Genomic DNA, 15,859 nt, shown 5'->3' with positions numbered 1-15,859 from the left:
CTTTCGTGATGTCATTTATAATTTGCAGGGATAGATTTAATTATAGAATTAGGAATGGAGAACAGAGTAATTTGGGCGCGCGTCCAAGTCCCAGTTCCCTTTTCCCGGGAAGGAGGGGGTATGAAAGAAAAGGAGGGCCATAGCGACAGAGGTAAAAAGTAATTACGTATTTTTCGCCGTCCCTCTCAACATTAACGTCATCAAAACGTAGTTTAAGTGAGCCAATAAGATAATTTAAACTTTTCGTTACGTGTTGGAAGGGGGGACTTCATACTACGATATGAGAAGGACTGAAGTAAATACTAACCGTTCTCCATTCCTACTTATAAAATTAAATCTATGCCTGGTAATAGCGACTAATAATTTGTGTGCTGGCTATAAAAACAGTTTGGCAGATAATTCGGGAAATATATTCAAAGTTTCAAAAATTATGAGAATTATTACTACTAAGAATCATTTAATTTACTCTAAAAAAGGTTTAGTCCAATATTTTCTGAAATTAACTAAACTTTTAATGAAATTGGTAAATCCTTGGTACATTGTCAGCTGTTTGAATATACTGCAGCAGACTCCACTTTGATCGACACGGAACAAGTCACCAAAAATTCGTTGAACAACTTATGACGTATTGTTGCCAATATAAACGCAACCCGTCGAGGGTTGTTAAACGCAGCTATAAACTTAGTGCCATTGTTCCTTTAGTTAAGTGGGAAATGTTTCAGCAGTGTCCCGAACTCTCACTATGTAATAATAATTAGCAACGAGTATAAACGTCGTTATCCTTGATTATTTAGAACTCTTTGTTTGTCAAGCAAAGTTTTCTTTGACTGTTTTACTTGATCTTATTGGATATTGACCACGCCGAACGTTTTGCAGTTTTATACATGTTGATTTTCCGTTTTCTGGGGAACATACATCTGTGAATGAGTCGTACTAATAGAACGGAAATCCCGCAAAACACCCCAAAAAGAAGTATAGCGAATACTCCAATAACATTTTCCAGTGATATTTTCGAGAAAACTTCCTGTTGGCCATTTTGTAGACAAAAATTATAGTATTCGCCACTACGTCCAATATATTGTTCAATCATTCCATTTTCAACTAAATTAGCAGCTCTATAAATAATAGAATATATATATATATATATATATATATATATATATATATATATATATATATATATATAATATATATATTAAAAAAACCGATTTCACAATTTTAGTTAAGTCAAAGGCAAATAGAAAGTGAGGTATTAAGGAGTACGTTCTAACTAAAGAAAAGGTATTTACCGCCACCTAGATATACTACGGACGAACTCGCGTATAAATACTAACGGAAGTACGTTGGGAAACCGAATTACATTAACTTGTTTTGCACAATGAAATCCATCAACCCAATGATCGAAAAATATAATAATAATAAAGGCCCCGAATGCTTCATATGTCGAACTATTTTTGTAGCGAGAGGAACAAGGCAACGTCACAAAGTAAAGGGTTTATTCGCCGACCAAAGACGCTCGAAAGAGAGCAAATCTTTGCATCGTAAAGCACAAAATTAGTACGACAGGTTTTCATCCACCCTAATTGCTTACTTTAACTTATTTATATTTGCCTTGGTTATACTCTTACAAAGCAGTTAGGTGTTCCCTTAATGCTGACGGAAGATGTTTGTTAATTGCTAGAGCCAACGGGCTTCCTTGATCAAACAATGGCGTGATATGGTAACCACATGGAAGCTTCCTTTTAACTCTATCCGATAGAGCAGTCATGCCTGATGACAAGTCAATCGCTGCAACATATTCTTCATGAACTAATATTTCATTAAGAGTTGCTTCCGATAACAACTCCGACATTGAAAGTAGAGATTTCGAAGGATTTTTTTGAATCAGACTCCAAATTGACTTTTGCATACTTGTGTTGCATTGCTATATTAAACGGGAGTAAAAGTCATCATTAGAAACTGTTTATAACCAGATTGTTCTCGCTGTAAATTTCATTATAAAGACCTCCATTGTAGAGACGATACTAGATCCTTTTTCAAACAGGGGAATTAGATTGGGAAATTTCTCAAAATCTTCGAATCGTTTGACATAATCCTCAGCGTTTGTCACCACCAAATACGAAAGTAGAACGGCACTGAACGCCCAACAAATTATGTGAGAGCCAAACGTCCAAATTATCAGTAGAGTGTTCTGGGCTTGATTGAAACGACATGGGCCAATGTAACCTATGGTTTTGAATTGTTTCCAATTAATTAAATTACAAGTAACATAATAACAATAAGTATGTAACGTAATGCTAAACGTTACTTTACCAAAAGAACAAACCGTTACTTTACCAAAAGAACAAACCGTTACTTTACCAAAGGAACAAACCGTTACTTTACCAAAAGAACAAACCTTCCTTTACCAAAAAAGAACCAGGTTTGTTCTTTTAATAAGGCAAGGTTTGTTCTTTTGGCAATGTAATGATTTGTTCTTAAGGTAAAGAAATACTTGTTCTTTTGGCAATGAAATGATTTGTTCTTAAGATAAAGAAAGGCTTGTTATTTTGATAATTAATTTCTTTTTTATCTTTTGATAAATGCAATAGGTAATATTCAGTTTTTTTGGGGCAAAATCAAAACCATATTACTCTTTCATGTTTATACGTAGTAGCTCCGCCTCACTAGGGCCGGTTCAACGAAACGTTTGACAAAAACAAGTTGATTGGTGAAAATGATTTCATTGAGTGTCATACTTATTTTTCTTAAGTTATTTAAATTAAATGAATTAAATTAGTAATATCATACTTACATATATTATTTAATGGAGCCAAGTATATCAAAAAAGCCCTCGATAACTGATCTGTTATGGAATTTTTATTCGAAGAGCTTCTTGTAGTTGTATCAATGTAATTGAATGATACGTGAAGAAATATTGAAAGTAAAAACAGAAATACTAATACTGTCCAAATCTGTTAATATAAATTTGCAAATTAGTTTAAAAGCAAATCATTTCCGGAAAAAACGAGATTTAGAAAAGGTAAGGATTTTTGTTCCTAAATATAAAAAACAATGCCAAAATAGTAAATTAAAAAAAATCACTGTAGTTCCCGAACTTTCGTTAAAAGCTCACATTAAATAAAAGCAAACATATCTTTCATTTTACGTTCATGCGTTGAAATGTTATCTCCAATAGGATTGATATTTTCTTGGATACGTGCCAATTTGTAGCAAAAACATACATGTGAATGAAATGTGTGAAAGAAAAAGAACATTGCTTTGGATTCCTTCTGACTTCCAACCAGCAATGAAACGAAGTCCATAGATACGGGACTGCTAAAATGAACAGCTTCGCTTCTCGCATAGGTTATGTAAAAAGGTCCAATTGCAATGGCGGCTTCCTAAGAAAAAGTTATAATTATTTTTTTTATACCATATGGCGTTGATTTTGACGTAATTTGCTTAGTAAAATAGGTTAATAGTTTCAATAAAATCAAAATTGAAAACCAAGCTTCATAAATATTGTCCTTTATCACTATAGATCGTATTTATAAAGCTCGTGATATCACACATATTCGCACTATACAAGTGTTAAACCACGAAGATTAGAAGAAGATATCGATACCTTACGAATTCTAATGCCCCCAAAGAGATGGAAATTATAGCGTCATAAAGTACAGTAAGAGAAAATGGGAGACTTTGTGTCGTAAAACAACACTTGAGGTTATAATGCAATTCAGTGCCTCAATTTCTCTTATCTCTATCAAAATTTGATATTAGGCGTAAAAGTTCTTGCGAATAGTTCTCGCGTAATTTAAACTTAATAAAAGGTGTAGGGGAATGCACATTTTTGGTGAGTTTCTGAAACTCTCTACGACTTGATCTTACATTTCTGTGTACTAAGCCAATCATTCCACTGTAAGATCCATTAGGAAGTTTGCCTCCCCATCCTTTGTCAAAAGGTTCGACATAATTAATCCTGCAAGAAAATAATGTGCTTTTAAAAGATGTTTGAATAAAAATAATTTATAAAATTCAACCCCTCCCCTCCCACCCCAAAAAATACATTATTTTTGCAATCAAAAAATGATCAAATCCTTGACTTTTTAACCTTACAAATAATAATGTTGCTAGGTGAAAATGATGATTTAATTAATTACATTAAAATTAATCGTGAGAACCATTACACGGTTAAGGTAATTGAAAGAGATGAAACAGGGAGATTTCGGAGGTAATAAGGTTACGATAATTTTGTTTGTTAAATTAAGGTTGTTAGACATTTGCTTCAAGGAATCGATTGGTGTCTTTGTTGATAGACATTTTTTGAATTATAGATAGTTTACACACATAAAGGATTCATACCATCAGGAGTTCATAATAACCCCCCGAACTCCTGACACCATTAACACCAGAAGACCAGGCTACCTGGAGGACAAAAGCAGGCGGATTTCTACCCTCCTGGTGTGAATGTTATGAATACTCCATGTGTGTAAACTACCTATTGTTTTGCTGACATTCAATTCACCCTAATACATCTACCGAAAACAAGCATAACTTACTTTAGTTTCAATACATTCATATAATGACTCATTAGATAAGACAAAGCGCCACTTATATTGGAGATATCACCATTTTCCCTTTTCTGGTAGGTGATCCAAGGATCCCACTTAGCAAACGATGACAAAAACGTTCATTAAAATCATGGTTAACTTACACCTTGAAGAAAACTCTAAAGATACGTTTGAAAATGCGACATTACCTCCACAACAGCTGCCTGTAAAACCGTTAAGTTTTCAAATCGTGTTGCGATGCTCATTGTTAATATGTCTCTCGATATTTTCTGAAAGGTTGAAATATGTAGAAAATTGAAAATATCTTAGATTTAAATAAATGAGCTATTTGTTTAATTCATTTTCTAAAATCAGAATTATATCCAGTGTTCGTGTTGGTCGTACACCAGTGTTTTCCGTTTTGAAATTATACTCAATCTAGCCCCTAAGAACCAAGGAATATTGACGTTTCAGGAGCGCACGCAATCTTAACCATTGATTAAACACGTAGGCGGAGACAGAAACGTGGTTTTGTAAAATGCGAACAAACTCACAGAGATACGGAGAACCCAACACCCAACATACAGGATTACTGTCAAGCATTTTCGAGCAATTAATTCACATTAATTTAGGTATTGCAATTTTTTATTAATGATTAATTATATTATTAGGCATAATATTGCTTATCCTGAACTGTTCCTTTATTATCTAAAATGGCTTGAAGTGAAGTTACACAAAAAGAAAAGTAATAACAAAACGGTTTGCTATAGTTATACCCATATGAGATTTAACATTGTATATGCTTTCGCCTTAGCTTTCACCGTATTTCAAAACTGACATTTCCCCTGTCGTTTTAAGTCTACAGTTTTGCACGCAATGTAGTTTAAAAAATAAAATTTAGTTTAAGTAAGTTGCGTGTTCTGGTTTTCAATTCCCCTAAAACTGAAAGTGGATACGTGCACAACCGAAATGTTTGTTCGGAATCAAGCATACGTGCACTTAAAGGTCTTACCAGATCTTTTCGTACCCAGCTCCTCACTAAACTTCTGTTTCAGACAGACAAACAAACAAAAACGGTTTCAACGTCTCTCCTGTAAACGAGGCTTAAACCGCTGCCAATTTTAATCAAAGCCTGTACGCGGCACCAATTTTTATTTTTCGTATGGTAATTTAAGTTGCCGAATTCTCTCACCCGAGAGCGCTGATAGCTGGACTTATGAAATGTTATTTTCGCGCGCTTGGAATTTGAAATGTTAATTTTCTCGAGCTTAATATTGGAAATGTTAATTTCGGTACAGCTCGGAACGCCATCTAGCGCTAAAATAGAGAGAAAATAAGAATTCGCGTTTCTTAAAAGTCGCTTCATTCGCAACTGCCGCGCGCAGGCCTTGATTAACGTAGGCAGTGCTTAAATGAACTTTGCCAACTCTGAGAAACTCCAATTTTCTGTCCCGTTTAAGGCATGTATTTACATTCAATTTAACGCTCTACCACCGAAGCATGTCATTAACATCATGAACTTCGTGCACCGGCGACTAATATCTAGAGGTGTCAATAAGTCGAACCAGTTCGGAACCGCTCGTCACGAGCCGAGCGAGCTGCCGGATCAATCCGAACCAAAAGCAACGAAACGTGTTTCAGTTCGGGCTACGTAAACCTAAGATCAGCTCATGAGCCGGTTCATAAAACTTCGGCAAAGTGATCCGGTTCACTAGCTGGGCTGTTTCTTATTCGGACGAGCCGCGTGTCGGAAACTTTCCATTGAGGTGAAACAATCTCGTGTTGGCAAACACAATCAGCACGTAGGCCTATTGCTTTCGAGCTGTTTCAGGTCGAGTTGTTTTTTTCGAGCGAGACCCCCGAGCGCTCGATTAAAAAACCTTCCGTCAATTATAGACAAAATACGCTTGCGGGGTCCTACCACTAGGATTAATCGTTAACTACAATGACGTGTTATATTTTGCACCCCTGCATTGTAAGCAAAGTACTATTTTTAAGCTCATTGGACTCTGTCACCCAGACCTTTTGTATGATTTCCATTGACTAAAAATAGGTGATGTAGGCCTTATACCTATTTGCTGCGTAATAGAGGTCAAATATTGGCAGAGTTTAATTATAATTTATTACAAGTTGCCCGTACTACGGTGGTTACATTTTTGGCGAAGTATTATTAACGTTTATATCTTTCGACACGCGTCAACGACTGATGTTTCCATTAGTGTGGCTTATAAGTTAATACTGTGAAGTCAACATGGACGTCGAAGAAGCTTCAGCAAGTTACTTGAATTGCGATACACCTGAAACAATCGCTAGTGAAGGTCAAGACTACGAGTATGACATTCAATCTACTGTTTCTTCAGGGTCAAATGCTTCACTCTCTCTGCCCTACAAAAAGAGAAAGTGTTCCTCGCAAGTGTACAACTATTTCACATATAACGGAAGTGCGTGTACATTTGCCTGTACAATGTGTGGGTGAGTGACAATTCTACATATCTTAGTCAGATATAAAATGACGTTTGTAAAAGCGTATAACAATTAAGTAGGGTTATTCAATTGTTGATACCATTTGCTTAGGCGCAATTTAAAATTCCTTATACTAAATACAGGCCTATTCCTGTTCATCCCCAATAAGTCACTAGTCGAGGCCTTTCTCTTTAAGGGAGCAGAAACCTGGGCTTGATAGTGGATGGTTTAGCTTTTCTCTCATATTACCTTGTTTAACAAATATTCTGCAAATAATCCGCTTTAGTGCCGTCAAGGCAAAGCAGATGGTTTAGATTATTTTAGTACCGTTTATGGCTCTGTTCAAATACCATAAGTAATAATATAACCAAAAATATGGCTCTTCAAATTTTTCCCATCGCTATGACTAAAGCATTTTCGACACTAATTCAGTCTGACTCCGATTGGTACTTGTAAAGCAACAAAATTCACTACGTGGTCTGTAATAGTCCTTTCTGGAATACGGAACCGAATTTAATATTTCGTAACGTAAAAGACGCGAAGCATTGTTATTTATATTGCAAGAATACACTGTTTTTACCAACGCCTAATAAAAACAAATTGGGGCGGAAGTCAAGCTTGCACGCGACAATAGGGGTCTCTGTACTGAACAGTTAAAGATTTGGTTATGCGATCACCGTGATAATCCGTTTTTAAAAGACTTTCTTATGCAAAAAAAATTGGTTAAAGGGAGGGTGAAGTTGAAAATCAAGTGATTTTTTATCGATTCTTCTTCTAATTATAAGACCAGTCTGCATAGTGAAACATTCAGAAATACTTCCGAATGATTTTAAAATTCAAATTAGGTTACTTTTTTAAGAATAATTTGAAGCATCCCCCTCCGACCAATTGCGTAACGCCCTGCCTTTTTATTAATAAAATTCTCGTGGCACGCTCCGTGTCGAATGGAATTTATCGCGATATTTGATAAAATTTGCGAGCGATGTGACAATCGTGGCGCGAGACATGGAGCGTGCCACGAGAATTTTGTTAACGAAAAGGCAGGGCGTTACGCGATTGGTCGGAGGGGGATACTTCAAATTATTCTTAAAATCGGAACCAAATTTGAATTTTAAAATCATTCGGAAGTATTTTCTGAATGTTTCACTATGCAGACTGGTCTTATAATTAGAAGAAGAATCGATTAAAAATCACTTGATTTTCAACTTCACCCTCCCTTTAAGTGTACTGACCAGTCTCGCCTAGTTTGGTACAGATTCCCCTAACTATTAGCCGGAAGTTTTAAACTCGAAATATCCCCGACACAATTATTCGTCAGTTGGAACTATCACCCCCCAAGCAAGTACTGTTTTAAGACATAAGTATTCACCGTCTTTTAAGGCCTAGGTTACTTATTTCAGACGGAATTTTTTAAGATGTTACTCAAAAATTATAAAAATTCCCCTAAGGGGTTCGGTTTTGGCGAATAGCATTCACCTGTTGTCTTGTTACAAGTGACAACGACTTAGATTTTCAGGGTGAGCATGACGTCACTTTTAGACCATTACCCGATGACGTCAACGTACACCTTCAACAAATTTTTGATCAATATCAGTAATAGTGTGTAGATTTACTGGATGGTTTAATTTTGTTTAAAGAGCAGGCGATTGGGTTTTTTTCCTGCATAACGTAAGGCTTTAGTGACAATCTTCTTGCCAAACAAAGTCAAATACTTTTCAGATAAGATAATTATTGTGCCAAAATGTGCCCTTCTACCCCATATAAGCATCCATCTTCTTTCTTTATAGACTAGTTTTATCATTGTTATTTTCAGAAAGATATATAGGAAATCTAAAGATGGAACCACTAGTTCCATGTTACGACATGTTCGCTCCGCACACAAACTGCTTACTGGCACTACAACGAAGTGTGTCACTGACGAATCGATGGTAACACGTTTGATATTTGGAAACAGTGCGTTAATTGGGGAGGGGTGTAACTTACTTTGAACTAAATCTTGACCGAGATTATATGAAGCCAAGAGCCCAAATAAGATCTGAGTAAGTATGCATAGTCATTGCAAGCACTGCATCCTTATATGTCTACCAGTATAGTGGCGATGAAATTGTGAATCAAAAATAGCAGGGGTATTACGCCAGTACAGTTCAATGCTATCTTCGAACTTTCTCAGGTCTTTCTTGGGGGCTTGATGAAACGTGTATCTTGATACACTTTACTACACTACTTACATTTATCAGAAAGAAAATCATCTACATTGGTACTTTTTAGAGCTTCGCACAAGATGGCTTAAATGACAGGGTGGTAAAATTCATAATCGTAAAGGACCAACCGTTTAATGTAACGGAAGACGATCACTTTCTCGATATTATTCGTTACTTACGACCAAATACAAATCTCCCATCACGTAATTCGATTACACGCTATGTTCACGATTTGTATGACAAGGAGATGAATGATCTTAAAGTAAAACTAAAGGTTTGCCTCAGTGTGCACTGCACTCCGGTATTTTCTAACGTATTACATACTAGATGGTCCCCGGGAAGTTGGCTTTTGTGGTTGATTGTTGGACATCAAGTAATCAGCACCCTTTTCAAGGAGTTATAGTTCAATGGATTACTGAAAGTTGGCAGTTATACACTATAGCACTAGACTTGACCTTTCTGGAAGGATCACACTCTGGCAAAAACCTAGCAGCAGCGTTCGCGGATGTTTTAACGCAATTTGAAATCCCCGCAAGCAAAATAGTTGCTGTTACAACAGACAACGCGTCCAATATGGACACATTTTTTTCCTCATTCAAACATAATCCAGTTCTCAAGGATTTAAAAGCACCGCAATCTCAGTATAGAGTTAGATGTTTGGCACATGTGTTAAATTTAATTTGTCAAACAATTATTGATGCTTTTGACGAAGAGGACAAGAACATACATTATTCAGACAATGAAAGTTCAGGGGAAGAATCCGACGATGGAAGATTACCAAACAATTGTAAGCACAAGCCTGATGAAACCTTGAAAAAAACGGGTAAAAAGACCTACGGAAGATCAGGTGTAAAGCCTGTCGGCATATTAGGAAGGGTACGTTTCTTTTCACCCGATATATTATGATATAAATTTGGACGTAAAATAAAATGTTAATTTAGCTTCGCAAGGCCATTATAAGTGTTCGATCGTCACCACAAAGACGACAGTTATACAAGCGGCAATGCGAAGTATATGAAATTGATTATCGTGAACTAATTAGGGACATTAAGATACGGTGGAATTCCACCTTAAACATGCTGAAACGCGCTGTTCAAATGAGACAAGTAATGTCATAAAATGATCCTTCAAAACAGCGTTTGGAAATACCTTAAAGGAGGTTACAAGTTCACTTTTTGCAAACTATTTATGTTTATGTTATATATATCAATGTGTGACATTCATGAAGGAGCTGAGATGAGATGATTTATACCGCTTTAAATGGTACTTTGACGTATGTAACACGTTTTACAACATATCCAGTCCAAATACAGTACGACAGCTTAGTTCATAGGGCATGCAAATTCAACGACGTAATCGTATATAATGGTATTTTGCAAGATATCTCATTTATATTGTAAAAGCCAATCCGCCGCGGAGTGTCATAGAAAAAAAGAGACTGATATTGATTTTGAGGGTCGCTGCATTTAATATACATAGAGAATTTCCAGAAGGATTTCCGTCTCTGCCTTTCAATGATATTCCGCAGCGTAAAGGATTTTGGGTCCGAAATGTCACCAATACATGACAAATAATTGAACGCCATCATGACCTTGTCAAATACATGCATTTATTTCGAGCGTGTGATAGGATAAGGCGAGTAACTTTCAGTCAGTATGCTTAGCTCCGTAATACTTTGCAAGGTATGACTATGAAATGTGTAGCAGCCGTTAGTTATGGTTCCAATGAACATTGTCTTGAAGGGTCATAAATATATTTTCTGTTTTACAAATAACAAGTACATCTATGTTTTTTGAAATGTTTAGCCTTTGGATTCGACTCTGAGAAGTGAAAAAGCATTAACCAAGTTGATTCTTACAGAAGAGGAATGGCATCACATTAACCATATCATTGTGCTACTTCAGGTATTAATAACGGGAACTTAACCTAACCTTCCTACATGGACGAGAGTAAATAGCTTTTGTTGACTTTACAGCCGTTTGATGACATGACAGAACTCATGTCTAAGCAGGACTATCCGAACATTTCTTTTTGTTCGTTAGTTTATAATCATATTTATTGTCATTTGCAAAAATATATACCAGATGTTACTACCGTGGTCAACGAAGCTTCAAGTACAAGTTTAGAGACCTTGTTATACCTGAAAGAGCCTGTATCCAAGGGTCTTGCAAAATTTAACAAATATTTTCCATCAACAGATGGTTTGGCTTATGTATTGGCCACTGGTATGTCATGTGCTAAATTAAGTACTCTTATAACTACTCTGATTATTGAGAATGTTATTTCAGTGTTAGATCCAAGATGCAAGATGAGCTGGTACCGTTTGGCGAAGTACCCTGAGGTCACTGTTGAAAGCTATCTAAGGTCTTATTAAAATGTTATCCTAATTTCGTTTCGCGAAGCCGGTCGTCTCGCATTTTGTTGAAGAGTGCCTAAAGACGTCTTTAAATGGAATGAAAGATGTCTTGAGGCATTTACTATCAGCAATTGGCATTGTCTTATTAACGTGACTATATAAAATTTACAAATAATTTTACCGATTATAGAAAGGTCAAAAAACAATGGGAGGAACACTACAAACCCCTGCAAGAACCTGCTTCTAAAGAAAAAGGTTGTAACATTACAAACAGCGAGCCCCTGGACCTCTTTTTACAATTATCAGGTGCACCTGGCGTCCTCAACAGTGATGAGTTGAACATATATTTAAGCGAACCGGTAGTTAAGCATGACACCTTAAAAGACGGCGCCTTAGGCTGGTGGAAGGTGATATTGGGCAACCTTTTCAATAGTTACATTGCGATAAAAACCATGAATGTCCCTAGGATCACGAAAGCAGGTTTCCTAATTTGTCGAAAATGGCGAGGGACGTTCTCGCAGTAAGTGGCACAGGTGTGCCAGTTGAATCCTTTTTTTCCTTTGGGCCAAGTCTTTTAGAACCAAAACGACAGAAAATGCTTCCGTCTACCATAAAACAATGTATCTGTCTAAAATACTGGCTTAAAAGGTCGCAAGCGGAGGTGAGGAAATTATTCCTCACCGCCACAGTTGAGAGTATGAAATAAAAATACATAAATAAACATCGTAACTGTGTAATTTATAAATCACTCGCTCGGCTCGGTGAGTCACACTCGGTTCGAACGGAGATTCTGAGTTCGAGCTACATTCGGCCAAGTTAGATTGAGCTGAGTCCAAATTCAGCTAGGTTGCACCATAAAACGAGGTGAAACCGAGCTGTGCTTAATCGGAAACTTAGCTTATTAGGCAAACATGATAATTAAACAGAATCGAACAAAGTCCGATGGTATTGGCGCTCATCGGATTGAGCCGTTATCGCGCGGCACTCGCCCAATGGCTGGCGGTAAATAAGCCGAGCTACCCAAGTCAAGCTAAACACTTGGACCATCTCGCTTATTGACACCTCTCCAACAACAAATTTTATCAAGCTTTACAATATCATAAAATTAAGTGTATCAGAATACACTCAAAACGCACTTATTGTAACATAATAAAGGTGCACGAACTGTAACGATTTTTCGTTAAAAAATAGTCCTTAATATCTCACTTGGGCGATTATTAGAACAATGCTCCCTGACTAGCTTAATGCTTCAAAAATAAACCAAACCATTTAGAACTACACATAAGTCCTTCATATATTAAAGGTTGTCTTCTTTGGGTCAAACTGGATGGAAAGTCAAAGAATATTGAGTTATTAATATTTAATTAAGAATATATGGGCTCCCAATCATTGATTGGTCCCTAAAACAACGAATTATAGTCGCATAAATACATAAATACAGTAATTACCTTTACTTTACCAGCGCACGCACATTTTGTCCCATTTAAGTGTATACTTCTGCTAGATAAAATGTTCTGTAACGTTCTTAGATTGAAAACTATTGAAATCTTCACAAGTGCAGATAATTCCCTGTTTTTGGGGGCCAATGTACACCCCATCTTCTTTGACACCTTCGACTCTAAATACACACCCTACAATTTATGGCAGATTTATCGGAAACGTACCCTGCAAAGCAAGAGCTACGAGAACGATTCTTATTTGTAAATATAGGGCAATCCAGTTCACTTGGTTTGCATGCCGATACGGATATTAGGTGAAAGAGGTCACGCCGCTATATATTCTTATCTTGATAAACAATATTAAAGATTGTGAAATAATGCATTCACTCTTAAGTGTTTTGAAACAAGCCAAGTAACTTAAAGAATGATGTAAACAAATATTAATGTGAAATAGATGTTTGGCCCTTAGGAAATAGGTTTACCTGATACTTAAGCACTTATGGAGTTCACTAAGTCCCTTGAAAGTTTCAAATAAAGTGCCAGAAAGGAAATCCTTGCACGCGACACAATCTTTCAGATCCATTATGATCGTATCACCTTTTTACTAAGGGAGTTCACATCATTTCGCAACTTTTTTCCTGTATTGATTATAAAAATCAATATCTTAACCCATTTCTTAAATATATCACTTCTTTTTTAACACTTGTAAGTTCAGCAACCTAGCACTACGTTCATTGTCGCAGTACCAAAGAAGGAAAATTCTTCGAAACATTTTCTCCCAATGAGAAAACTTTAAACTTTTGTTGTAACCGATAAACAAACTAGCAATTGGTCTCAAAATAACAAAAAATTAAACTGTGCTATGGTAATACATTTTATTGAATACTAAACCATAATACAACACTAACGAAGCATATAACTCAGTTTAAAGTTCACGATGCAATTCCGAGAGGCGAAAGATAAAATGATTGGTCATACCAGAAGTAAGATAAGGGACTAGAAGTAAAGTGCTTTAGCGTTGGTAATAGATCCTGGCACTAGAGAACGAATTTGAGGATTTTATGCCGCTTCCATCGCGCCTACACTAGAGAGAAAAAATTGGTCGAGTTCCAAAAAAATATTTCTACCCCCTTCCCCTCAACCTAAAACCGCGGAACACTGACGCGGGTGCTTGATTCTAGTTCGGCCGTCTACAGCCGCGAGCGTCTCACGTTTTGGAGGGAAAATTCAGAAACCGCTACTAGGGGGCCAATCGTTGGTGTGTTATCAAGAATATTCACTTTCACCAAGTGAAGAATTTGGTTATCTCGATACTTCTAGTCTCATCTTACTTCTGGTCATACTGCTTAGTCAATACTTAAATAGTGACAAGAAAATAGGATAGTATTTCGAGAGTAACGCATAAACTCGCTGCTCCAAAACCCCACATCATGAATTTAAACGGAGCTGCTACTTGTTGAAAGTTTAAGGCAGAAGTTACTTTAGGTGGCTCTCTCCATTCGAGAAAATCAGATACTATTTTGGTTTTTATGTTAAGGTATTCCAATGCTTTTGTTTCAAACAATACCAGAAATCTGAAATCAGAAAGATTCTATAAGAGATTTTAATCAGAATAGTGGGAAGGTTTAGAATCGTGAAAAACTGAGTTCGTTTCGTTAGGGAATTTAAAGTAAGTCTAGGCTGCGGTTTAGTTTCAGCAAATGCCACTAGATGCTCCCATAATCGAGGGGTGGAGTTGACTGACCCTCTAAGCCTAGCAAAGGCTAGTTTTAGCTTCGCCCAAATTTGTGTGTAGAAGATCAGCCATAATGTTAGGGGTACCACAGGCGCCGACATTTGCATTAAGCGCATTCATTGGTGCAAACTGTTGGAAGAAGTAACGCGTCTCATGACCTTTGTTAAAATACCTAATTCTCTTTCTTAAACTCAGAACACTCCTCAAAACAGTATAATCTTCTCTGTGGGCGTAATGGTATCTACGGCCTTGTATGTACCCTCTATTTTTATTTTTTTCCCTAATTGGTGGAAAAGTATTCCCCAACCCTTACAGCTCAGTGGACGCCTTTATATATTTTTATGAACTTAAATTGTTTTGCCTATGAACCATACTCCCTATACAGAATCTTAAAGCTGAAATATTGTTTTTCTTCTCGTTGAACGTTTAAAAAGGTATATAACCATTGAACAGAATTCCATTGGAACGAAATTCCATTGGACCGAAATAAAAAATAAGTTGTTCTAATTGATCGAAGCTAGTCGGCTGTTCCCAATGGACCTAATTCCCATTGAGCAGACTTCCCATTCCTGTTGGACAGAAGTCTCGTTGGAGCGAATTTCCCATTGGCGCGATTTCGCATTTTATCGTATTCCCATTGAGCTGACTTCCCATTCCTGTTGGACAGAAGTCTCGTTGGAGCGAATTTCCCATTGGTGCGATTTCGCATTTTATAATGCTATATTTATTAAGGTCGTTGAAAAATAAACATGGACCTTTTCCAAAATATTCTTATTTTCTAGGTTGGCCTAGGGTTAGGTTAGGTTTGGTTAGGTTTGGTTTGGTTAGGTTTGGTTAGGTTTGGTTACTTTAGGTTAGGTTAGGTTAGGTTAGGTTTGGTTTGGTTACCTTAGGTTAGGTTAGGTTAGGTTAGGTTAGGTTTGGTTTGGTTACCTTAGGTTAGGTTAGGTTACGTTAGGTTAGGTTAGGTTTGGTTAGGTTTGTTTAGGTTAGGTTACGTTACGTTAGGTTAGGTTAGGTTAGGTTATGTTAGGTTAGGGTTAGGTTAGGTTAGGTTAGGTTAGGTTAGGTTAGGTTAGGTTAGGTTAGGTTAGGTTAGGTTAGGTTTGGTTAGGTTTGGTTAGGTTTGGTTA

General features: G+C 36.6%; 1 protein-coding gene across 3 annotated transcripts; it reads right to left on the bottom strand.

The window, feature by feature from the left end:
* Positions 1-489: 489 nt before the first annotated feature.
* On the bottom strand, positions 490-15,720 carry LOC149709057 (glutamate receptor-like). Of its 3 annotated transcripts, XM_089864507.1 has the most exons (10): positions 13,474-15,720; positions 13,001-13,407; positions 4,742-4,822; positions 4,542-4,648; positions 3,871-3,961; positions 3,225-3,383; positions 2,795-2,954; positions 2,006-2,226; positions 1,629-1,924; positions 490-1,115 (listed from the first exon to the last, which is right to left on the bottom strand). In XM_089864507.1, exons 2-10 carry the CDS (start codon positions 13,148-13,150, stop codon positions 833-835), a joined length of 1,548 nt encoding a protein of 515 aa, XP_089720633.1. In that variant the 5' UTR covers positions 13,151-13,407; positions 13,474-15,720; the 3' UTR covers positions 490-832. The 3 variants fall into 3 exon arrangements, with proteins under 3 accessions (XP_089720633.1, XP_089720635.1, XP_089720634.1); XM_089864509.1 differs by lacking the exon at positions 13,001-13,407; XM_089864508.1 differs by lacking the exons at positions 13,001-13,407; positions 13,474-15,720 and adding an exon at positions 5,545-6,111.
* Positions 15,721-15,859: the final 139 nt, after the last annotated feature.

Source organism: Phalangium opilio, unplaced genomic scaffold (assembly GCF_054372755.1).
Source record: "Phalangium opilio isolate 3A_F unplaced genomic scaffold, DU_Popi_V2 ptg000013l_1, whole genome shotgun sequence".
NCBI classification, from domain to species: domain Eukaryota; kingdom Metazoa; phylum Arthropoda; class Arachnida; order Opiliones; family Phalangiidae; genus Phalangium; species Phalangium opilio.
The sequence above is the reverse complement of the archived record's forward strand: the minus strand, read 5'-3'. Positions and strand labels throughout refer to the sequence as shown.